The sequence below is a fragment of the Nicotiana attenuata genome, unplaced genomic scaffold (assembly GCF_001879085.1).
Source record: "Nicotiana attenuata strain UT unplaced genomic scaffold, NIATTr2, whole genome shotgun sequence".
NCBI classification, from domain to species: domain Eukaryota; kingdom Viridiplantae; phylum Streptophyta; class Magnoliopsida; order Solanales; family Solanaceae; genus Nicotiana; species Nicotiana attenuata.
In genome coordinates, this window is record NW_017671239.1 from 230,222 (window position 1) to 256,466 (window position 26,245).

Here is a 26,245-nt window from a genome sequence, read left to right on the forward strand (position 1 = left end):
AGGTGATGACTAATATTCCTTAGGTGGTTTTTGGTTGGTCGGCAAATTTTTAAGCTGTTCGGGTCTGGGTGCATGGACCCATCCAGATGGTGTGGGCTATTACATACAAAAATCTGGGAATCGAGCAGAATTCCAGTTTTTTGGTCCTAAAGTGCTACAAAATGAGAAACGGTCATGGCGAAACGATGACTATTGTTCCTTAGGTCATTTTTTATGGCCAGAAATTTTTTAGATGATTCGGGTATGGTCGTCTGGATGCATGCAGTTGATGTGGGCTCTAGCACACGGAAATATGGAAATCGGGCGAAATTCTAATTTTTGCCTTAAAATGCCAAAAACGAGGAACAGTCATGGCGAAGCGATGAGTATTGTTCCTTAGTTTATTTTTGATGGACCAACAAAATATTAAGCGACTTGAGTCCGGCCGCCGGGATGCATGCAGATGGCGTGGGCTATAGCATACCAAAATCTAGAAATCGGGCGGAATTCTAGTTTTTTGGCCATAAAATGCCAAAAACGAGGAATGGTCATGGAGAAGCGATGACTATTGTTCCTTAAGTTATTTTTTATCGGCCGGTAAAATTTTTGGCGATTCGGGTCCTGTAACCAAGGTGAATGCAAATGGCGTGGCATATATAGCACACGAAAATCCGGGAATCGTGCAAAATTCCATTGTTTTGGCCCTAAAACGCCAAAAATGAGGAACATTCATGGCGAGGCGGCAACTAATGTTCCTTAGGTCATTTTTGATGGTCTGAAAATTTTTTAGGCGATTCGGGTCTGGGCGCCCGTTCCCATGCGGATGAACGGTCATGGCGAAGCGATGACTATTGAAATTGAAATTTCAGTAATTCCCAAATTTTCGTGTGTTATAGCCCATGTCATCCGCATGGGAATTGGCGAAATTTCAACTATTACATTTGTAAAGCCTCAAATTGGAGGTTCCTTGAGTTTGGGAGACTAGGAATTCTCCCAGATAACGGATATCCATATTATCTAACTGTTAACTCATCTTTATCCGTATTAAAAATGGGTCGGGTTGAATAATTTATCCGTTTTTTTATTACCCGTTTTCAACTCGCTCATATCCGACCAGGGCCGCCCGTTTGCTATCCCTAGTAGTTAGAGTTTTTTCACTGTGTATATAATTTAACATGTTAGCAGTAAATTGTTTTTCTTATTTTTTAGTAAATTTATCTTTTAGTTACATGTAATTGTCATTTGTGAGATTGTTTACAGTGGTAGTATACAAGTTTTTCTGCGGTGTCAATTTAATTATTTTGCTTTGATTAAGCACGAATATTGGTCTTGTTATATTTAAATGGGTGTGGATCTAAATGTGGGAAAATGTTGACCTTTTTGTTTATAAAAAGAAATTACGTTTTGTCTATTGTCTTATGACATGCAGGGTCTAATAATGACTTGTTAATGGTAAGATATTAAAACGTTATAAATAATGAAATACATATATTTACAAAATATCTGCAAGTTTATAACAACAAAAATTAGATAATACAATAATTGAATCTCCTTCTTTAAAATTATATTATGTAAATTTGAAATTCATGCGTAGTTATTGTAAGGTGAAAATGAAATGAGAAAAGGTCCAAAATGACTGGTTTGAATATTCATAATATGAATCAATAATGCTTTTATAAATTAATGATGAAGATATCTTTTACTATTACCCTATCTATTAGGAGAAGTCCAGATTAATCATTAATATGACCTTTCACCAAATTTACAAGAATGGGAAAAAAGTATCTCTATTCTAAGGTCCTCCTTTTATCTCTAATGACACATTTTTTTTCTTTTATTTTTTTAATATCTAATTGCATAGAGGGAATTGGAAATGAAAAGGAGAAAAAGGACAATAAAAAATGAATCTACACCCATAATAAAAAAGACAGCCTGGTGCACTAAGCTCCCGCTATATGCGGGGTTCGGAAAGGGCCGGACCACAAGGGTCTATTACACGCAACCTTATTCTGTTTTTTTTTAAGAGGTTGTTTCCACCTCTTCAACTCATGACCTCCTGATCAGATGATATCAACTTTATCAGTTACGTCAAGGCTCCCCTTCAATCTACAACTATTATATTGTATAAAAAATTCTCATACTCCTTCCGTTTTAAATTAGATGAGGTACTTTCCTTTTTAGTCTATTCCTAAATAAATGACACATTTCTAAATTTGGAAATAATTCAACTTTAAACTCTTCGTTTTATCCATTATTGAGAAGCTTTTATAACCACAAAAATATCGTGATCCCACAAAGCTTTTACCTCTTAAGCTTTTAAGAACACAAATTTTAAAAATCTTTTTTTTTTAAATCTGTGCCGAGTCAAACTACGTCGTCGTCTGAGTAATATTTGATAGTCCAATGATGAAAAGTCAAAAACCTCTATAGGAACTCAATTAATAATCCAACAAGGATAAACCTTTCCTTTCCAACTAGACAAGATTTCAAGGACAACTTTCATTTCTTATTTAGAAAATTCATTCTTCTTTTTCCTCCTATTTTCCATCTCTTCTTCTTTCCATCCTACAAACTATGGAAGGAAAAAAAGGTAACATAATCCTCTTCCCTTTCATGGCACAAGGCCATATAATCCCTTTCTTAGCCTTAGCTTTCAAACTTGAACAAAAGGGATATCAAATCACTTTCATAAATACACCATTAAATATCAAAAAACTCAAATCATCACTCCCTACAAACTCTTCAATTCACTTTCTTGAAATACCTTTTGACAGTACTAAACATGGTCTACCACTAGATGCTGAAATCAATGATTCTCTCCCTTATAATCTTGTTTTCAAGCTTCTTGAAATATCCCCTACACTTGAACCTAATTTCAAGAAAATTCTAAGTGATCTTGTTGATGAAAAGATTGGTTTTTTCAAGAAACCAATTTGTGTTATAGCAGATTTCTTTTTTGGATGGTCAGCTAAGGTAACTCATGAATTTGGTATTTTCCATGCTATTTTTTGTGGTACTAGTGGATTTGGATTAGCTTGTTATTACTCTATGTGGTTAAATTTACCTCATAGACATAGTGATAAACTTGAGTTTATATTACCTGATTTTCAAGAAGCTGGAAAATTTCATGTGACACAATTGTCACCTAGTCTAGCTATAGCAGATGGAAATGATCCTTATTCAATTTTTCAGTTGAAAAATCTTCCAACTTGGAAAAATTCAGATGGGGTTCTTTTCAATACAGTTGAAGAGTTTGATAAAAATGGATTAATGTATTTTAGAAGGAAATTATGTATACCAATTTGGGCAATAGGACCAATAAATTTGCAAGAAAATGATAGAGTAAAACTAAGTCCTAGGAAAGAACTAGGAATTTCCATAGATATATGCAAAGAATGGTTGGATAAAAAGGAGAAAAAATCAGTTCTTTACATATGTTTTGGTGCACAAAATACAATCACAGCATCTCAAATAATGCAATTGGCAAAAGCATTAGATGGTCTTGAAATAAATTTTATTTGGGTAATTAGACCACCTTTAGGATTTGATATAAATGCTGAATTTAAACCAGAAGAATGGTTACCAGAAGGGTTTATTCAAACAATTCAAGAAAATGAAAAAAGAGGACTAATAGTGTTAAATTGGGCACCTCAAGTTGAAATCTTGGGACATGAATCAATTGGTGGATTTTTAAGTAATTGTGGTTGGAATTCAGTTCTTGAATCACTTATTAATGGAGTTCCATTAATTGGATGGCCAATGGCAGCTGATCAATTTTTTAATGCTAAATTATTGGAAGAAGAAATTGGTGTTTGTGTTGAAATGGCTAGAGGGACAACTTTTGATGTAAGATATGGGGACTTAATTGAAAAGATTGAGTTAGTTATGGGTGAAAGTGAAAAGGGAAAAAGATTAAGAGGTAAAGCATGTGAAATTAAAGAAATGATTAAAGATGCTGGTAGAGATGAGGATGATTACAAAGGATCTTCTGTTAGAGCTATGGATGAATTTTTTAATGCTGTTTTGCTGATGAAAGAAAGGATGGAGATTGGCTCACAATAATTGAGTTTTTTTGGTTAAAGATAAAGAAATCAAGAATAAAAGTTATACCTCTTTCTTTACCTTTTTATATATATATATTTTTGGATGTTTCAAGGTTCTGTTAAAAAAAGATAGCCCGATGCGCAAAGTATCATGCATTTATACAGGGTCCGAGAAAGGATCGCACTCTAAGAGGCATGATGCAAACAGCGTATCCTAATACAAGCATTAATAGTTGTTCCTACGGCTTGAACTCGTGACCTATAGGTCACAAAGAAACAAAATTTTGTTTACTTTTGAAAAAGCAATGTCTATTATTTTGTACAAAAAATAAGATTGTGGATAAGGAGATGGCTTGGTAATTGGTTTTAAGAGTGAGTTGGAATTGAGCTTGTAACAAAATATTGAGTTTAGTTTTAGGTTCATTGTTTTGAACACTTCTTGCACTTTTTAAAAACTTTACTCATTTTTGTTGTCTATAAGTAGACTTGTACTCCTATTTTTGGGAAAACTTTTATCTACAATTATTGAGATTGTTTCCATGGATTTTATTAAAATTTTAAAAAAAATTGTTCGAGATGATATATATAACACTATGTCTATACATTTTGAATCAAAATTTTTGTGAGGACATTCGAGATGATAGTACAACAATAATTACTATACCTCAATTTACCTCAATTTTAGTTGACTACGCATGCGTGTCCTTGCTTATATTGTCGATCTCAAGCTCAAATACAGGAGGTTTACGATAGACTAGCAGTCAATGTAAAATTAGCAAATTCGAGATGGTAGTAATTTTCCTAGAATTAGAAGGAAAAAAAAAAAAAGACGTAATGGCTACATGTAAACTGAATCTCGCCAATCTATTATGGAAAAATTAAGGATCTCAACAATTTTTTTTCTTTACATGCTTTTCTTGAGCCAAGGGTATATCGAAAACAGTCTCTCTACCTTCACAACGTAAGAGTGAGATCTATATACACACTACCCTCCCTAGACCCTACCGATGGGACAGTGACCAAACTGCGTTTGTTGTTGTTGGAAAGGGAAGTCTTTCAATTTCAATCATGCAAACTTCAGTTACAAGTAGGAAGGAATGAAATAAGATCTCATATTCCAGTACAGGAAGGTGTTCCCAGGAAATTAATTAATCAAAGTGATAATTAAAACATAATAACTTTGACATTCAATTGGCTACCAGGACCAACAATTCCTAATATACAAGTGAAGGAAAATGTGTTACCTGACTTCTCATGTCCTCTTTTTGTAAGGGGAAAACATTAAATTAATCATACACCATAATCATAGTGTTGATCATAGTAACAACGGCGGAACCAGAATTTGAAGCTTATGGGTTCACCATTGTAGTCCGTTTAAGTTATTGGGTTCTAAATTAATAATTTGTAGGTATTCAATGAATTTCTTAAGACAAATACATAATTCTGACCAAAGCTACTAGATTCGGTCGAACCCGTAAGGCGTATGCTAGCTCCGCATCTGCATAGTCATATCCTCCAACATCCTCGTCGTAACGCATATGGTTCTTCATACGTCTCGTCTACTTCGGGATCAATTTTGCTCTCTCGAATTGCCTGTAAAAATAACATGATCAAGTTAAATATATTTATGGAGATGAGAGCAACAAATGCTTATGATCTTTTTAGTAAGGGCAAAAACCGAAGATTCTTTTCAATAAAGAAAAATGATACTTTGCTAGAGGAATTGACATCTGAGTAAAATTGAAATTAAAAGCAGGTGCAATGAAATTCTCTAGAAATTTTGGAGTAGGAGAAGTACATACAGAATCGTCAAAAAGCTTTTCTAGCACATCAAAGTTGATTTTAGAGCTCAGCCTCTGCATCAAATGATATAAAGCAAAGGTAAGGTACAAACAACACAACCGATAAATCTGATATATATTGTTTCATGAAAAAGAGGAAGATATACCATGCAGTGCAAACATATGACAAAGAGTAAAAAGAAATGATTAAGATATGTCGAAATTGAGCAAAACCAACACTCAACAAGAAAAACTGCAACATGATGCAAGTCTGCTGTATCGGCAAAGCTGAAGTCCAGGAAACTTATGCTAAGAATGGCAAGTCAAAATATATACAGCTATAGGCAAGATGACTAAATCTCCTCAACTACTACAAATCTCTAAAGATTGCAAGTTCCTTTTCCTCTATCATACTGATATATACCTTTCTAGTTAACATTTGCTTCGTTCCTTCTGCAGGGGTTTGAGCAGGACCAGAATTTTTCAGTTCTGCAGCCCTTTTCTGTCGTTTTTCCTGCATATGATATCATAAAGCAAAGTGTAAGCTAATTTCAGGAGATCTCTGGAGCAACTCTTGTGCACTATAATATTTTATAAAGAGACTAGCTTATACAACACTACGAGACTACAACTATCCCTTCTTCCTCGTGAAAGAAACACGGAAACAATCTCAAAAGTTTGACCATTAAAAGAGATTGAATGTTTTCGTCTAACTTTAGATTATTGTAGCCAAGCCTTTAGTCCTTAGAAATATAAGAGAAAACCACAAGTCATTTTTAAATATTTGTTGTGTTTGTATATATTAACAAACATCAACTTCTTTTTTGACGAGGGACAAATATCAACTTCTCAACAACCATTGACATCAACAAAGTTACCCTTCTCAATGGTTTCTTAGTTCCTCAATATGACACAGAGAATCAATTTTCTCCAGGAAACAAACTCAAGATAAGTTCAGAATACAACCTTTCTTGATTTTGCAACATTATTATTAGCAGCAGCAGAAAGCTTCAGTGCAGCTTGCACATCCTCCAAACAGTTCGCTAAAATGGACTCATCAGCCTTCTTTCCAGCTAATGCAGCTGCTTCCTTAGCTGCTTGTTCCTATAAATATTGATCAGCAAGCTCACTCAGAATAAGGAAGGAAAGGAGGTGAGGAAGTACGGACTACTGTTTTGTGATAAGAAAAATCGTCGTGAAGATGGACCAAAGAATCACCAAAAATCCATAACTAAGAAAAAATAAGCCGAACTGATCTAGCATAACAAGAGTTCTATTACAACCGCTAATAGTAATATCAAAAACCGACAGTATATTCATTATACTTCTTAATGTATTTGTAAATCATAAGACCACTAGAGGACCTTGCGATCAACATTGCAACTTTACATGGTGATTTGCATAGAATTAACTGAATCACCTCATATTCCGGGTTCAGTTTTTCCCAAATTATCTTCACGTAGCGCTTCTCCTCCTCATTGAAAAGATAACCGTCAACCTGACAGCAATGCAGGTACAGAGTAACAGCCAGGACAAATTAGTGAACCAGGAAATACATGCCCACAAATGTGCAACTAAATCCAGTTGCCACAGGTAAACTGCAAATCATAGAACATGTTGCAGCACATTCTGTTGAAGCAGCATAGTTTTTCATATATTTGCTAACAAACTGTTATAACACAGAGTTCACTTATTTAGTTATTTTGGAATGATGCTTTCTAAGTAAAGGATGAAAAGTAGGGTCAGTTAGTATCATACTATCATTTGCTAAGTATCATGCAATGAGGTCTGGCAGGATGAAATCCGTCAAAAATCATAGCTTTGCATCTAGGCTGCCATAGGTTTTTAAATAAAACTTACAAGGATCGTGACCATCCCCTACTAAATGAAAACCAACACACCTCTACATCATCGATATCGAAAAAGTTCCCTGATTCATCATGATCATCAGGACCCATACAATCCGTGCCATGTAATGGATCAAGAGTTGCATTATGCACAGTTTTAGCCCCTGAGATTGCCCCTGCAATTGAGAGAAAAGTAAGTCACTCTGCGGTCCTGATCAGAACTCTCTCCCAACATTCTAACTCTGGAAGAAAATAAACATTTACCTATTTGATCAGAACCTGATATCTGCACATTTTTACTCCCGGTCACACTCTGAGTATTCCCTTCCCTTTCAGGCTGAGGATCAACCAAAAGAACACAAAAAGAGAATACATAAGACACTATCCAGAAAGCAAGAAAATGCCTGCATATTTCCAGTAAACACCACCTAGATTCAAGAATTTGGTACTAGTGGCAGTATGGCATTGCCTAAGGAAAGACTTCTCAAAAAGAAATCACATGAAAGGCTGGAAGCTTCCTTAAAATACCATCTAAAACTAAGAACTTGGTATCAGTGGGAGTGAATATAGCAGATTCAAAAAACAGTCAATTGAAAATTTTCAGAAACTGACTTGCGTCTTTTCCAACAGTCAAAAGCTATCTTGAAAGCATAAAATTCTAATTTCCAAATACAATGTAATAATGCTTTTGATAAGTAGCAGCTTCAATGAGTACCTCCAAATACTCAGCACCATTGTTCTCCACCTGATTGGACATGGAAATATTTGGATCCTCAGCAGCTTCTTTTGCCACTAATCTTTCCCTCTCAGCGCGTTGAAAGGCTGGAGGTTCAGATCCTCCATCAAGCCCACCTGAAAGTTTTACAAACTGCAGACACATTCATGAGCATTATATATGATTTAGCAATTCTACTGAAAACTTAAAAAGATCAGTGTACCAAGTAATTACATCACTGTAACAGCTTTCACAAAGACCATGGGCAAAGGGCAGCTCCACACTTCCCTTGTGTTCACATAGCACTTCCATGATCCCAGATCCTTTTGACCCCAAAGAAAGTTGCGGGGCCAGCTTCTCTTCTTTCTCAAGCTCCTCAGCTCTTGTATTGAACTCTTCAATCTAGTTGCAAGTAAGAAGTACTAGTATGAAACTAGGAAAGCAAATTTTTGTATAACAAGCCATTACCACAGATGCAACTTGCATCAAACTCCAACATTAATGCATCAAGAAAAAAAGACGGAATCAAAATTTTGTTTTGACTGTCAACATATGTCATCAAGCACATCAGGCTCATAAGAAATAGCACATCACTAGGTGATGAGTTCTCCTGGACATGAGCATCAAATTGACCTAAAGCCTGAGGCGCCCAGCCCATGGACGAGTTCATTTTAGACTCCGCTAGTAGAACAGGAGGGGGAAAAAGAAGGAAGAAGTCAAAGACAGGTGAAATTAAAATCTTTTCCTAAGTGCATGTATTGGGTGGCTTCATGACATACCAGAATCTAGTGAAACTGTGACAGCATCAAGAAGAGCATTAAGAAACATAAATACTCATTAGTAGAGGCAAAGTTGTCAATCTCTCACTCAATGACATCAGCACGCATCTCCCTGTACTGATGTGTATGCAAACACAAGTTTTACGATATTGGTTCCAGCATTGGCAACAAATTATGTTATACACCTTGTCCATGCCAACTTTAAGATAAGAATCCCAAACCCCATTATGCTTGTTCACCCTTGAGATGCCTGCCTTTCTTCCTTGTGTTTTCAGTGTTCACGAGATATCCAACTCAAAGATAATGCACATGACAGAAGCACCTCACTATACTACATTGCTTTTTAAGACTCTAATTTAATAGCTGGGCCCCTTCCCAATAAAAACAAAAGGACCTGCAGACATGCTTAAATACATGCACCTTAAGCTTTTCAAACAGAGAATATTAAAGTATCAGCAGTGCTCATCCTACCAGCTTTGATGTACATACCGTTAAGCTCCCAGATTCTGTGTTTTCAAATTCAATCAAACGCTTGGTCAATGTTGCTTCACAAATGTGTACGACTTTGATCTGTTCACCAAATGAATAAAGAAAATGGGAAAAGGAAATATAATGTTTCTTGTGCTATGTCACCATAGGCTTGAACATGAAATAAGTCAAGAATGTAAAATGAAAACAGTTGTCAAGTCCAATAGCAAGAATGACCAAGAAAAAGTCCTTGAAAACTAGCTAAAACATGTAAGAGTTTCACAGAGAAGAAAAACATTTTTTTAATGAGGTAAGATGTTTTCATTAAAAGGCATCAAGCAGATGGAAAGCTTACAAAAGAGAGATTAGGTCAGCTCAGATTGCACAAAAGACCAGAAAATCTTACTTTCACACACATTATATTACTTTTCAGATATACTTAAGTTGAAAGCGGAATAAAGCTTACAACATGAAGCCTGTCTATACAGAAATCTGAATTCTGACCATCAATATAAAGGATATCTAGAAAAAGATCTCAATTCTGACCATCGATATAAAGGAAATCTGGAAAGACCACTTACAATTTCTGATTTGGAACAACTCAGTCCATGTGAAAGAGCAGCAATGTACAGTGCAGCTCCACATACCCCACTTGGCTTTCTCCCTGTCTATAGACAATTTATGGATTAGTGCAAAAATGTAAGCGATTTTATCTAGTTCCATAGAATTAATCCAGTAACTTTCACACACTAAATTATACGCAAAGAAAATCATGTAGAACCTGCATCCAATCACGCTTCATGCTGGCCACAATGTGAAGTGCAGTTCTAGAAATATTTGGCTTCCTTCCCCCAAATAAACCTACATTACAAATTGATAGTCTTCACTAGTGGACTCCAACAAGCTAACAGCAATCTGGTATCTGAAAAAGAATAAGTACAGAAAGGAAAGGAAAATAGAGCTAAAGGCACCATAGTAAGTAAGGTGTAATCGCGAAGATACCCCACAGGTACAACAAGTTTCTGGATGGAACAGAACAAAAAAAGAGAATTCTTTTGCACATACCAATCAAGAGATGCGCATTACTGTGCAGGAAAATTGAGGTAACATGGACTTTATATATGAAAATAAGATACCAGATCAGAAGAACATGAGAGGGATGAAATGAGGTTTGGCTCATCTTTATTTTTGATATCCTGCTCGAAAAAAATAGTAAAATTTCCTGTCTTCACTTGCTATATGTTTTCATGAATTAGTTCTCTATTTCTCACAATTTTATGTTTTTATTCTCTTCCATTTGGAAATTATGTTTGTCCTTCTAGTGTACATCGGTACAAAAACCTAATTGTTTAAATGTTAAGTGTTTACGAGTAATGACCTGCATATAATTGCCTTCGTCCGATAATTTGGGATTACTTGATACCAAGTGTTGGTTCATGATTTATTTCACTTGATGGAATATGGGAAGCACATAGTAATGAAGTTGTACAATATATGTAAGTTGTATGCTATATCATTGGCTCAAAATAAGGGGGAAAAAAGATGCAACCAGATTCCAACTAATAAGCATCCACATTAAAATAACTTGCCAGAGCAACGGGCAGAAAATCATGCTTGCAGAATAAAATCCTTATGATTGAAGATCTTTAAACTTCTCACAATGAAAATCCAAAATGTAATCAAGAATGCAAAGTGGAAATTAAAAAATATATAAACTATCGCCATGGCGTTGGTACCTGGGGCAAGGTGGTCAGAAAGAAGCTAAGATTTAAAATTGACCAGCAAGTCAGATCTAGATAATACTTACGATCAGTGAATCGATGAATGAAAAGGCTAGGATCCACAGGTTTTTGAACAAACGGGCGATTTTCAAGGCTTAGAAATTTGCAAAGCTGTAAGAACACAGCACCTAAAATATACCTGCATTTCAAAAGAAAAAAAAGGTTGAACAGGCTTCAATTACCATAATAAAGATAGTGATTAGGTAAATGTTTTCCCAAACTGTGCAACTTTAGGTATAACCCTTCATGTATGACAAAAATACAATAAGACCTGCATAGACTAGGATATTGTTCTAGAGTTGTAAGGAGGCTATGTACTAAGAAACCTCCAGAATCTGCCAATCAAGATTAACAATTTGTGAAGTCAATAATGTGCGACGGGTCACCCAGATTTTTCTGATAGGAAAAAGGAACTTGTTGAGGTTAGAGAGAAGAGGTACTGCAGTAAAGAAAAAACTGTGCTCAAATGCAAAAGCCATAATATACTAAATAAACATATTACCCAGTAACTTCCTTAAAAGTCATCTTTTCTTCTGTCCTAAATTTCCTTCCCACACAAAAGAAGATACTATAACTCCTTTATCTTTCTCAAATCCAACATCGAATACTACTTCACATAAGGCTGCTTTCATTTTTAGCTAAACATAGAGCAAGATTCGTCTAATTTACTCTAATCACACAAGTTTCACACATAAGATCTGCTTGACAATATAACTACAAAAGGATCTAAGGGGTAAAAAGAATATCATCATACTGAACAGGATGATAAGAACTCCTGACCTAAAGGGCAATCATTATTGCTCAAGATTATTGATCCAAAGTGTTTATCAAAAGAAGAATGAAAGAGAAAGACTTCTAAGACTTTTGTAGAAGTAAGCTCACGTACACATTTATCCTCAAGTACTCAGAAAAGTCAATGAGTAGGAATGGCTTGTTGCTTTCCCTGCAAGAAAAATAAAGATAAAGATACCCCAATTTGTCACTAGTAAAGTAGCTCAGACTAACAAAAATTACAATAAAAGCTTGAATCAAAACTATATCTGTCCTAATTACTCTTTCAACGTATGTCCTAATGACAAAACTTTTGTTGCTTTGTTATCCCTGTGTGCTGCATAATATAGTTAGTAGTTTCATCCACAATTAACCAGGTCAAGATCTATAATGTATTAGTTTATCCCTGTTAAATATGGCAAGACCATATACTGCGTAAATATGGAAAGATTCTCAAATCCCCTTAATTAGGATATTAGAAAATTTTGTAGGAATGTATTATTGTCTTTATTTTCATTCTTACTTGTATTTCTTGTAAAGGTTATTTAAACCCCAAAGCTTGAGGAAATAATCAAGCAATTTCTTCCTGAATTCTCTTCTTCTCTTCTTATTTTTCAGATGGTGTCAGAGCTAAGGTTTTCGTCCCATATATTCTTTCTCTAAATTTTAATTTGTTTCTTAAGTTCTCTGTCCTCTTCTCTGTTTCTTCCCTGTTTCTGCAAATCTTTGCTTTTTGCTCTATCCTTTCTTTTTATAAAGGTCAGTTAAAAAGGGTGATAACAATAAACCTGAAAATCAGATGGTTGCAAACTAAATTTTTTCTTGTACAACATCACCTACGATTACCACAGAAAGTTAGATCATAGTGGCAATTATTTCTTGGGCTGCTTCTGTAGAATTTTGGTTTATAGGTCAAGGATGTGAAACTATAGTGTGTTAAAATGGGATAGGGTAGACCTAAAAGCACATGGAAGGAAGTTGTCTCGAGAGATCTGCAAATCACTGGAACTAATGCAGACTTATTAAATATAGGACGGAATGGAAGTAAAAGATCTATATAGATGATATCAACTAGTTGGGAGTAGGATTTAGACTTGTTACAGAACTCTAATATTATTATCATCATTATCCCACTTCTTCTTTTCCCTTAAGGAACATAAATAGGTTGAAAAAATTATATCATATAACACAATGTCTCACCTACATATAATGTAAACACAAGCAGCCTCAACTTGCTCTTTCCTACGCCCCCTTGTGAAATTCCTCTCAACTGCTATCTGGAAGTAACATATTCAGCCAAAGAATGATATCATGCTAGTAGAGGTGTGCATAAAGTCATAAAGAATCATACTGTATAGAGGTTCAAAGCTGGACGAGCTATTGAATCACCACCATCAATTCCTAAGGCATAAATCATACTCTCTATACCATTATATGCTGCAGGAAGGGGGAGTAAACAAATGTATCAGAAAGAACTCCATACTTAAAAATTATATTGATATCAAAGGGCGATCTAACATATTCTCAAACCAAATTGGTGCTACATAGGCACATAGCTACATAGCTTGTGCGCCTCCATGAATTCTTAACAACATTAATCTATCCAACAAGCTATAATAGCTCCATGAATATTGCAACTCTAACTGCAGTGTTATACTTGGTCCTTCAACAAAACCTCTTTCATGACAAACATATCAGGATATAGTTGTCACCAATCAACAAGAACAAAAAATATCATTTCATTTGCATCTTCTTTTATTTTTTAATTGGTTACTTTATTTATGTTAAGAAAATTCCTTGTACCTCACTCAACTCCAGAAGCCAGCTCAGGGGTGAGAATTGCAAAAAATCATATAAAGAGACAACAGTTCATTCTCTCATCATCTCTCGCACGCACATGCCTAGTCAACTGGGGAGTGGACAACATAACATGGGGACCATCATTCGGTAAACCAAGAAGATAACTGGGTTGATACGACGTAAAGAAATGGACCTCGAGCCTAACTCAACCTCAAAAATTAGTTCATGAGGTGAGGATTATCTGTGACCATATAAGATACAACAACTCATTCTCTCAACCAATGTGGTAAAATCTAACAATTCACATAGTCTATCACTATCATCATTTTTTTTTTTTTGCGATAAGTAAATATTTTATTTAACTGGTACCAAGATGGTACAGAAGAAAATTACAAGATAACTGCAGCTCTTAATTAGTTCATCCTACATATTGCCCCTAGTAAGTGCAAAAAATCCAAATACTGATCCATCTTATCTACAGTACTACTATAACACAAGAAGTACAAGTTTTTCAGGCATTTATTTCAACTCTGGGAATCTGCAGCCTCTTTCCTTCAAAGCATGCCTTGTTCCTTTCCAACCATATGGTCCCCGGAATGCAATTTGGAATGGTCCTCCATATTTGCTTTAAGCTTCTTTTGACCTTCTGTGATTTCCATTTCCAACAAGTTGCATATCTTCTGTGGTAACACCAAATATATACCCATTATGCTCAAGAAATGTTACAAGCATTGCCTTGAGAAATACAGTGCAAGAAAAGGTGCTCAACTGTCTCCTCTTCTGAATTACAAAGATAACATCTGCTACTCAAGTAGAAACCTCTTCTCTGCAACTTGTGCTGAGTTAGACAAGCATCCCAAGCTGCTAGCCAACTGAAAAATGCTGCTTTCACTAGTGTTTTAGTTCTCCAGATCATCTTCCAAGGCCAATTCAGATGTTCCCTGACTATTTTCCTCAATCAACATTTTATAACAGTTATTTGCTGTGAATCCTTGCTGTTAACCCAAATAAGCCTATCTACTTTGTTCTGATCCAGGGAGCATGAATTTCCATCCAGAACCTACAGGAGTTGAGTTTCCATCAAAACATCTCTTGTTTCTCTCAATCCAAATGCACCAGAAAATACAAGCCCAATGACCAGATTTTCCTGATGATTTTATCAACTCTCCATAAACTCCAGCTCTTGTAAGCATCATTGACTGTGTAAGCCCATTTGAGACCAAAAAGGCAAAAAAAAAAAAACATGCACCATATGTCTGAAGCACCATATCCAGCTCCTCCAATCTTGCCAAAGCTTTATTCTTTTTGTCTTCTAACTTTCCAAAAGTCTGCTTAAACCACGTTTTCAGATCTTCTTTCAATAGCTTCAACTTATTTGCTAGAATTGTATCAGCTTCCACTTCCACCACATAAGAATACCACCAATTTTTAACCAAATCAGTGAATTCTTCATGTTCAAGCAACATATTCTTAAACTTAAAATAACTTTTTCCTTTGAACAATAAAGATGAACTGAAATGAGGACCATTGAGAAAGAACATTCAAATTCAACCGTACTCTAGAAAGACATAACAAGTTCTATTGAAAATTGAGAACTAGAACAAACATCTAATCAATCATTCAGCTGAAAATAGAATGATAGAACATTTCCCTATAAAAGAAAAAGAATGACAGAAATATTATATAAATAGGTAACAACGAGCATAAAGTTTTTTATTGCACCAAGGAAGGGTGAAAGGGGAAGGGAATGTTGCATTACCGATGAAGCTTGAACCCTCCACCCGTGATCATAAAGTCATTCTGAGAACACAACAATCAAAGGTACATAAGATACCTTCATTTAGCGTTCTTTCCCGTGAAGCTGAATAGACACTTTGGACAGTCCTCACGAAGTTACCTGCCAATTGACTCTGTAGATGATTTAAGTTAGTCTCGATAGAATACAAACTGAATACTATACTTTACAAGACACCAATATATAACTTGTTCAATAATTGCACCTTAAACCTAAGCTTGTTTTGTTTCTCAGTTTCATTTTAGTATCATTTATCTCCTCATTTGAGCTTATATTTAAAATATAAAATTATTGATAAAGGTATATTAATATTAAAATTAAAAGGAACTAATTAATATTAAAAGCAAGGTCATTCACACTACAACATGCACACATGTACAAAAGCATGCAAGTTGACTCCATCTTCCAACTTCTCCCAGCCCACAAACATATGTTTGGGATGAGGATCCATTTGACGCCCAACTGAAGAGTCTTAGATGTAGCTTTTCTTTTTTTTTTGATATGTAAACCATGCCACAAAACATCCTAGCCAGGAGCCACATAGTGGTTTTTTCCAATTTGCTCTCTTAGTAACTCAAACCCAGCCTCATGGTTGGAGGTGATTCAGCCTTTTACTAGGCTATCACTCCCTTGTCACATCACAGTAATATTAATAAAGAATTCTACATCAAGTATAAAACTTATTTCCACCACGTGCATCTTCTTCGAGCTCCACCAATCACATGATGAGACACAAATTTTCAACAACTAAAATTAGCATTTCTAACCTACTGAGTAAGAATTTAAATTGGCCAACATATAAGAAAGGCCGTGAGGAAAAAAGGTTTCTTGTATTGTCTAGTTTCTAATATCCTACATATACTTTCAGCTCATAAGATCTCTTAGGTATTTGACGATAACATTTTGTTTTTTTAACTTTTTATAACAGTGATGTCCGGCAAGCTTGTGCGATCTCGTCTAATTTACTATGTACATATTACCTTCCACCACCAGCACAGATACCGAAAACTCCACCCACCAAGGCTTAGGAGTAGGGAACAAATCACCAATCGTTTTTTTATCTACCCTGGGATATGAACCCTGGTCTACCATGGTTTTTACCCACTTCATTGACCGTTGCACCACACCTTTTTATGAAATTTTATTGACTTTCTAACCACTTCTTGCATTGCACCTTAAAAACTCCTTTTAACAAATAATAAATATGACATTAATCCTGATTAAGCACACCGTCCAAACTACAGGATATTGCCTAAGATATATCAATCCCACGAGAAGAATATGAAATAAAGAACTAACCTGTCCAGCAGCATTCTTAACAAAAGTGGGCTCACTTGAAAAATTTTCTTCATCAACAACTCTTCCACATGAGGGACAACATCTATAATGTGACGAAACGAAACATCTTCATAAGTTTAGGAGTATTAAAATGTAGAAAAAGAACAACATTGGGAGACGAAGCTCACATTTTGCCATCCACAGAGTCGGGTCGACTGATGTTCTTTGCACAATATACGCAATATACCATGTTCAGAATTACCTGAATCGACTAAAAGAAAATACCATATTGTGAAAATTAGTTGAAACGATCAACAAAATCAACTCATAAAAAGAGAAATAATAATGCTGGTAAATATTGGGTTCTTAAGTTTACCATCAATTTCAGTTTTAACTTTGAACATGAAATCAAAAAAAATATACCAAAGGAATAAAAACACAAAGTAAAAAGAAAATCATTTTTTCCCTCGATCACCATTAGAGGTGGCAAAATGGTTAAAAGAAAACAGTTATCCACCCATATTATCCATCAAAAAATGGGTTGGATAATGAACCATTTAAAAACGGGTCGAATATGGATAAAGAACCATATTATCCACTTAGAAAATGGTTAACCAAATGGATAACTAATGTGTTTAACTTTTACATTTGTAAAGCCTCGTGAGCACCATTTAACGGGTGCTCTGTTTGCCACCCCTAATCACCATGCGAACCCAGAAATAAAAAATACACAAATCAGAGAATAATAAAAACAGAGCACCCGTTTCGCCGAAACTCAAACCAGCATATATACACACACCGGCCGATTAACCACATATTATTACACTTTAAAAGGAAAAACCGAAGCAAAGAACTTGAAAAAATAATATTAAGTAAAATGTTTTAAATTAAACTGAAAAGAATTAAAAGAATGAAATAGGAAGAAGAAACCTGCTTCAGAAGAGGAGAAAGTTTTTTTGCTGGGTAGTCTGAAAAGAAGCTTTGGGTAGAAGACAAAAGAGAGAGAATTAAAAAAAGTTAAAAAAGGTAGGCCTAAGAATTAAAAAAGGAAAGTTTGACAGTGACTTTTTTACTTTTTCTTTTACTTTTTTGTTACAATGTAATAAGCTGAATTTTAAGTATTTTGGCTTTTAACTAAAAATTTGTTAAGAAGAAATTATTTTAATTCAGATTAGTCTTTTTGGCCTCTGATAAGCCTATTATAGTGATAGGCTCTGTAATGTCTCGTAAATTTTCGTGATTCATTTTAAAACTATAAAATTCTCCTCGCTCGACTTAATCATATAAAGACGTTGGAAATAGTGAAATTTATGAAAATAATGTTATGAATATTTATAAGTGAGTTTGAGTTGTTCAAAAAAAAAATTAAGTTATTGCTTAATTAATTTTTTTTAGTGTATAAAAAATGTCTCTTGATTTAGATAAGTGGCTAGTGGACCTAATTTATAAATGGTGCATATGAGGTATTATGATCTCTGAATGGTTAAGCTATTTTTGAATGTTTACGCTATGTAGGCGATTGTCCTAGCAAAAAATGACCAGACTGAAATCCACCAATATCATACCACTTAAATATAATTTTTATACAAATTTTATATAATATATTTTTTGTATCTGATTTACACACAGTAAAAATAAATTTTATATAACTAATTATATATTATACAATTTTCTACAACTTTCACACATTATTTCCATCCAGTTTAATACAACTACAATAACATACCACTTAAATACAAATTTTATACAAAATTTATACAATATGTCTTTTGTATATTTTGTATCTGAGTTATACATAGTAAAAAAAAATCATACAACTTATTATATATTATACAACTTATCTACAATTTTCATACATTATTTCTACTCAGTTATATACAACTACAAAATCATACAACTTAAAAATAATTTTATACATTATTGTTCAACTTTCATACAATAATTAAATAAAAAAATTTATATAAACAACATAATACAATTTTTCTACAATTTCGTAAATATAATGTATATCACGTCTTCTTCATCTTCTTCTTCAAGTTTCACTCTGAAATTCAGCCAAAATCAAGTCTAATCTTCACACCCTCAAAATTGAGATATAAACTCCAAACCATATTCCCAATTGTTTGCAACAATACCCAATCCAAACAAATAATGATTTTTCAAAACCCAAATTCGAATTTAAAGCTTCAAAGCTTTTTAATGGTTGTCAATGGTGGAATTGCTGCTCTCTTTTCCTTTGCTTTACATTAGTGAAATTAGGGATTGAGAGATAGAGAGACGTAGAGAGAATTTCCAATTTTTTGCAATAACACCCAATTCAAACAAATAATTTTTTTTGGGGTGAATTCTCTAAGAAAACACCCAAATCAAATGTAAGAATATCGACTCCTTTGCCTTTTTAGGGCTGTTCTTTGAAGCTATTTTCTTCTTCATTGAGAATCAAGCTAAGTACAGACGTTAATGGAGATGATTTTTTGAAGAAGAGAGTAAAAATTTACAATGCTTATGGAAGAAGAGAGGAAATAGGCGTTAATGGAGTGATTCTGAATTTTGTGAATAGAAAATCGTGGGTGAGTGCAAGATACGTGAGGGAGGAGGGTGGGATGTGGAGAGAGAAACATGGGGGTGTGAAAGATAAGTTAGAGTGATTTTAGGACACTAATTATTATCATTAATTCTCTTAAAATGTACATAAATGGTAATTGGGTATATAAAATGTAATTATAGTAAAACTTGAGTAGGGATGGTAATATAGTTTCATATAGTGTATAGGAATGTAAAAGTCTCTATTGAATAATAGTGAAGTGGTATAGGCCCATATCTTTTTTGTTTGTTTGTTGAGTACGTGTTAACTGGTGAAGACCTAGGGCATAAAATAAGAGTAAATAATGTCTTAGTTCTTGAAGACAGAGTAAAACACACATAAAGAAAAATTGCGGTAAGAGGACGTGTGGTTTTTGTTTGCAACAAATTATATGTGATACAAAAATAAATTGCAACCACAATATAAGTATGAAGAAACATAATTTTATTGATAAAATGATGCGGGTACAATTCTGTTTGTTCCCTTGATTCTTCCTCCAAATTATTCTCCGTGATTCGAGGGATGGATCAGCGTATACACGAACGTAGGATGATACGGACCTCTCTGGATTATTTAATCTCCATGAAAATCGATCATTGTATGAATATTCTTCTTGAAGTACTTGATTATCAAGAAGAACATCTATTGATCACATCATTATTTTATGTCTTGATCCCTTTGTGAATATCCCGAGATTTATGAAATTTTTTAGACGCCTCTTCAAGGGAATATGTATCCCTTTATATAGATGTGAGTTAGGGTTTAGGGTAGAGTAACCTCCAAGAAACCCTAATAGACTCCTAGGATTCAAGAGTCCTGTAGTATCTTTAATTTAGGATTTGGCTTGATCTGTTAAAATTTCGATGTCTACAAATGCCCCTACTTCAAGGTTTGTCGGTGTGTAGGCTTGCCGAAACTTGAAGCCGAGACTTGAAGTACTTGACAATGTTTTAGTATGTACCTCTTCGTCTTCACATGAACTTATATTTTTGACGGTATCTTTCTTCGATTATCCACCGAATTTGTATTTGAGAAATAATTTCAACGGCAAAAAACAATTCCATCCATGTAGCAATAAATGGCAGGGAACTTGGTTCCTTGTTTTACAAGGATTCTGTACTTTTTTCTTCCTTGTAAAGAACTGCTCAACTTGAATTCTTTCGGGAAAGATTAACTTTTGGAGTTTTGCTTTGCAACATTGCGGCTTCGGTGAAGGATAACTTTTTTGCGTCCATCCTTGCGATTTTGCAGCTTTTGCGAAGCACGTCCTACAAGCACTTTTTTTCTGCTAATGATTAAGAACTACTTTGATAGGGAACAAGAAATATTGCCCCTAGAGATTGTGGTCATTTCGAGATCTATTCTCATTTTGAAGATCATCGCCACAGTTGATTCGAAATTTGTAGTTTCAGATTGATAGGAGGAAGAGATGAAGGGCAGAACTAGTCCCACTGGGCGTGCCAATTTGTTTGCAACAAATTATATGTGATACAAAAATAAATTGCAACCACAATATAAGTATGAAGAAACATAATTTTATTGATAAAATGATGCGGGTACAATTCTGTTTGTTCCCTTGATTCTTCCTCCGAATTGTTCTCCGAGATTCGAGGGCTGGATCAGCGTATTCTCGAACGTAGGATGATACGGACCTCTCTAAATTATTTATCTCCATGAAAGTCGATCATTATATGAATATTCTTCTTGAAGTACTTGATTATCAAGAAGAACATCTATTGATCACGGCATTATTTTATGCCATGATCACTTTGTGAATATCCCGAGATTTATGGAATTTTTTAGACGCCTCTTCAAGGGGATATATATCCCTTTATATAGATGTGAGTTAGGGTTTAGGGTAGAGTAACATCCAAGAAACCCTAATAGACTCCTAGGATTTCAAGAGTCGATATTTTTAATTTAGGATTTGACTTGATCCGTTAAAATTTTAATGCCTACAATTTTGATCAAGGAAAAAGTTAAGAAAAGAAGACAAAAGAAAGAAAGTTAAGCACGTTTAGTTTTGCTTTGGTATATGGCTTTTGAATTGATTGTGGTCAGTGGTATAGAATATATGAATCAATGGTTATGCCATAATCAGTAGACATTAGTTATTTAATGATGGTGGTAATCATGATGTAATGATTGAGGAATTAAATTAAGTATAAGTTTAAGTGTACTATGCTATGGAAGAATATTTTTCTTACTGGTTCGGGCTATATAGTTTAGGGGACATGATGCAATAACAACAATAACCCAGTAAAATCTCACTAGTGGGATCTGGGAAGAATAGTGTGTACGCAGACCTTGCCCCTACCCCGAAGGAGTAGAGAGGTTGTTTCCGGAAGACCCTCGGCTCAAGAAAATAAAAGGACAAAAATGAAACAATATTAGTATCACCACAAAAATCGTAGGAAAAATAGGAACAATATGAAATGTAGAAGAAAGATGGAAAGCAAAAGCGAAAGCTAATCAAAAGGTCCTGCATTAAAAAGCGAAATAGTAAGACACAACATTGCCACTAACTATCTTAGACAAAAAACTCTACCAGACTAGTCTTACAAAGGTGCGAAGTAAGACAAGACTCAACTACCTCCTAACCTACAACCCTAATACTCGATCTCCACTTCTTCCTATCAAGTGTCATGTTCTCGGAAATCCGAAGCCTCGCCATATCCTGCCTTATCACCTCACCCCAATATTTCTTAGGCCACCCTCTACCTCTTCTCGTGCCCTCCACAACCAGTTCACACCTCCTTACCGGAGCATCTGGGCTTCTTCTCTTAACATGCCCGAACCATCTTAGCCTCGATTCCCGCATCTTGGCATCAATGGGAGCTACGTGCACCTTTTCCCGAATAACATCATTACGAATCTTATCCATCCTAGTATGCCCACACATCCGCCTCAACATCCTCATTTCTGCTACTTTCATCTTCTGGATATGTGAGTTCTTAATAGACCAACACTCAGGCCCATACATCATGGCCGGTCTAACCACCGCTTTGTAGAACTTTCCTTTGAGCATCAGTGGGACTCTCTTATCACACAAGACTCCAGATGCTAACCTCCACTTCATCCATCCTATCCCAATACGGTGTGTGACATCCTCGTCGATCTCCCCTCCCCCCTGGATAATCGACCCAAGGTACTTGAAGCTGCCTCTACTTGGGATAACATGTGATTCAAGCCTCACATCCACGCCAACTTCCACCGGCTCAGCGTTGAACTTACACTCCAGGTATTCCGTCTTCGTCCTGCCAGCTTGAAACCCTTAGACTCAAGAGTCTGTCTCCAAACCTCCAGCCTATCGTTGACATCGGCTTGCGACTCATCAATAAGAACTATATCATCGGCGGATAACATGCACCATGGCACCTCCCCTTGAATATGGTGTGTTAGCGCGTCCATCACCAGGGCAAATAAGAACAGACTGAGCGCAGAACCTTGGTGTAACCCCATTACAACCGGAAAATACTGAGAGTCGCCTCCTACTGTCCTAACCCGAGTCTTAGCCCGATTATGCATGTCCTTAATTGCCATAATGTAGGGGACTGACACACCTTTTGCCTCCAAGCATCTCCAGAGAACTTCTCTAAGGGATATGATGATTGAGTAATAATGGAAACTTAATATTATGGACAAAGCTTTGTAATATTGCATTTTGGAGTCAAATAATTTGCACAGGGAATTCGTGGGGATCTATATAGCCAGTTTAGTTACATTACTCATCCATGTAATTAGAATTGAATAATTCAACTCATGTATAGCTACAAGCCTACAGCTATATTAACGAGTCATGGAGTCCGGTATGCTCAGGAATCTTTCGAGATAACTCTGACTAGCATAATCGACATCGTTAATTAATATTTCGCATAGATTGAGGTCATTGGAGGCCGTTTGATTGGTGTTCTAGAAGTCGCAAGGTTGGAAAATTTCTCGTTAGAGAGGTAAGTGAGACTTTGAGCATTGATACTTGCTTTTCTAAAACCCGTTTTGAAAATGTGTTTTCTCTGCCTGTCCATGTGTTGGGACAAGCATGCGCTTGGCAGAATCGGTGGTCTTAGACTAGCCGCAAATATATTATTTTTATGAAAAAATATGAATACAAAAAAAAATTATTTTTATAAGTTGTTTGATGGCATGATACGGCTGTGAGCCATGTTGTTGAGTTTGAGACGGTTGTGCGCCATGATATTGAGTTTGATACGGTTGTGCGCCATGATATTGAGTTTGATACGGCTGTGCGCCATGATGTTGAGTTTGATAGTTTGATACGGCAGTGCGCCGTGATGTTGGGGCATTGTGTATGCCTTTCTACATCACTTGAGCATTGTGTATGCTTCTTGATATTCATATTTAGGGCATTGTGTATGCTTCAGTGAGCATTGTGTATGTTTGTTACACATTTGAGGCATTGTGGTGCCGTTGTGGACTCGTAAAGGTATTGTTTAATTTCTTTCATTGTAGTCATGACAAGTCCTTAGTATATACTGTGTTAAGATATGTGTACTCTTGTTGGTTAATTCTTATTAACTCTATTGATAAATATGTATTGAGTCATTGTATAATTATCATATTTATTATATCGTTCTTGTTATGGAGTGTTTGTATTTTCTAATACTTGTTCCAGAGGTATTCAAAGTGGCAGGTCGATGATCTTACTGGGTTATTTATGTATAACTCACTCCTAGGGAGTAGTTTAGGACGTGACAGGCTCCCACCTACACCAAGATATAATCATCTTTTGAGTCAAATCACTTAATTTTTAATGTTCATATTTGACTTGTTGGTAATTCAAACACCATGAAACACACTCAAGCAAGCGCCCAAGAAAATGAGGCTTATGAGACTTTAGCCCCTTGGCCACCCCGACAAGTTTTTGCTATCCTAAGATTCAGGAATCATCCCAAAAACGCCTTTCAGTTGTCTCAATCATGGGCGATTGAAGCCAATACAATAAAAGAATGCAACGAAGGGTTCCCCCAGCAAAGGCATCTCGACTGCTTCCAAAATCAGGTCATCGACCAGTAATGCGACTTGTAGAAGACCCCCTACCTATACCTAGCGGAGTTGGTACTAAACTAATAAGGAGAGCAGAAAGCAGCTAGCCGCCATCAGGAGATCCACGACTTTAAGATTAAGATCCGCTTATTCTTTGAGATGATAAAGCTCCCCACTAGACGCAAATTGCCGAATCAACACCAGGCAATATAGGAGTCCTTTCTTTGATCGGCCTTCCCCAAACCAAAACTGAAAGGACATACCAGCCCCCGAAGGATTATTGAGCATTCCTTCATGTCGGGAGGAGGTAGCGGTTGGAGTACTGGACAAGAGTATATTTTTTTACTAGTCAAAACTTTGGCATAGTAATAATTAGATACATTGATAGTGTCCAAAATATTTACACCATCAATGTATTTTAACTTGTTGCATATTTCCTGTCTTATTCTCCATGTTACTATTCTACTTATTATGAACGGTTATCAATAGTTAACTTTAGGGTAACTGCAAAATTAGTGTAGACTAAGATATGGAAGTGAATTTCAAAGTCACATCAATAGAAGTTCATATGATATGCTTGGTGAGTAAACCCAAACATAACCTTGGCAAATCAAATCTCGTTTCTGTTATTCCAAATCACAATAATAAAATACTAAATAACAATAAATAAATCAATCAAACCCAAAAAAAATATATGAAATAAATTACTGCATGTAATTATTATGTGATCCATTTTTTTTTTCTTCATCTCAAATGCAGCATTAAGAACCTTTAAATCCTTCTTTATGAATAATATGTTTCACCATTGAAGCCCTTTTTCTCATTTATTTTCCTTCATTCTCCTTCATTATAATATCAATTTTCTTCACTATTTCCTCATACTTAAACACATAGTTAATTCCAGTGGACACTCTAATACAAACCTTAAGCTTTTCCTCTAATAATTTTGCATTAAAAGTTTGATCACCAGCCATAGGCCAAGAAAGAATTGGAACTCCATTTATAAGAGCTTCCATTTCTGAATTCCATCCGCACAAAAAAAGGGTAGCATGGTGCACAATATCCGCGTTCACGCAGATGTAGGCAACCCACCCTAATGAAAACGGCTGATTCCATGGGTCGAACCCGAGACCTATAGATCACACGGAGACAGGCTCTCCTTCTCTGAATTCCATCCACAGTGACTTAAAAATTTGCCGATTGATTTATGTGACAATCTCCATTTGTGGTGCCCATTGTGATATTATAAGTCCCTTTTTTCTTTATTGAATAGACCTCTTGGTAGTAACCACTCATTTTTTTAATTAATATTTGATGAGTTCCTAGTTATCCATATAAAATTTACCCCACTAGACTCAAGTGTTTTGGCTAAATTTTCTGTTAGTGTAAATTGAGAGCCAAATTCCACATAAAACTGAATTTGGAGACGTAGAGTCCAGATAATTTGCACAAATCTTTGAGATTATTTCAGTTTATGATGATTATTCAGCTCTTGCTTTGCTACCAAATGATGAAAGAATTGGTCCTACTGTCCATATTGGAGAAGAAAATTGCTTTTTAAAATAAGCCAACCCCATCAAATCAATCTCTTTCACTGTAGTATTAAATAGCATTCCATCA

The 26,245-nt window shown here is 35.3% G+C and overlaps 2 protein-coding genes across 6 annotated transcripts; one reads left to right on the forward strand and one right to left on the reverse strand.

Moving 5' to 3' along the window:
• Window positions 1-2,457: 2,457 nt before the first annotated feature.
• Window positions 2,458-4,363, forward strand: LOC109206951 (UDP-glycosyltransferase 92A1-like). The gene has a single exon (XM_019369824.1). It carries the CDS (start codon window positions 2,554-2,556, stop codon window positions 4,039-4,041), a length of 1,488 nt encoding a protein of 495 aa, XP_019225369.1. The 5' UTR covers window positions 2,458-2,553; the 3' UTR covers window positions 4,042-4,363.
• An 820-nt stretch (window positions 4,364-5,183) lies between these two features.
• LOC109206952 (transcription factor IIIB 90 kDa subunit-like) lies at window positions 5,184-18,023 on the reverse strand. 5 transcript variants are annotated; one of them, XM_019369829.1, is made up of 20 exons: window positions 17,968-18,023; window positions 17,226-17,299; window positions 17,059-17,140; window positions 15,799-15,874; window positions 13,516-13,601; window positions 13,365-13,441; window positions 12,280-12,336; window positions 11,420-11,532; window positions 10,394-10,473; window positions 10,194-10,280; window positions 9,634-9,714; window positions 8,600-8,767; window positions 8,366-8,518; window positions 7,915-7,987; window positions 7,705-7,826; window positions 7,224-7,301; window positions 6,770-6,907; window positions 6,228-6,317; window positions 5,825-5,878; window positions 5,184-5,615 (listed from the first exon to the last, which is right to left on the reverse strand). In XM_019369829.1, the coding sequence occupies exons 2-20, from the start codon at window positions 17,285-17,287 to the stop codon at window positions 5,529-5,531; spliced, it is 1,764 nt and encodes a 587-aa protein (XP_019225374.1). In that variant the 5' UTR covers window positions 17,288-17,299; window positions 17,968-18,023; the 3' UTR covers window positions 5,184-5,528. The 5 variants fall into 5 exon arrangements, with proteins under 5 accessions (XP_019225374.1, XP_019225372.1, XP_019225373.1 ...); XM_019369827.1 differs by having other exon boundaries at window positions 17,226-17,308; XM_019369828.1 differs by lacking the exon at window positions 17,968-18,023 and adding an exon at window positions 17,684-17,959 and having other exon boundaries at window positions 17,226-17,308.
• Between the last annotated feature and the right edge of the window lie 8,222 nt (window positions 18,024-26,245).

What these genes read in the sequence shown, in the direction of transcription:
- LOC109206951 (XM_019369824.1), top strand. Translation starts at nt 2,554, where the DNA reads ATGGAAGGAAAAAAAGGTAACATAATCCTCTTCCCTTTCATGGCACAA.
- LOC109206952 (XM_019369826.1), bottom strand. An exon ending in CATTCATCGATTCACTGATC is followed by an intron (nt 10,474 to 11,419) that starts GTAAGTATTATC and finishes TTTGTAATGTAG; the next exon opens with GTTTATTTGGGGGAAGGAAG. An exon ending in TGAAGCGTGATTGGATGCAG is followed by an intron (nt 10,281 to 10,393) that starts GTTCTACATGAT and finishes AATTGTCTATAG; the next exon opens with ACAGGGAGAAAGCCAAGTGG.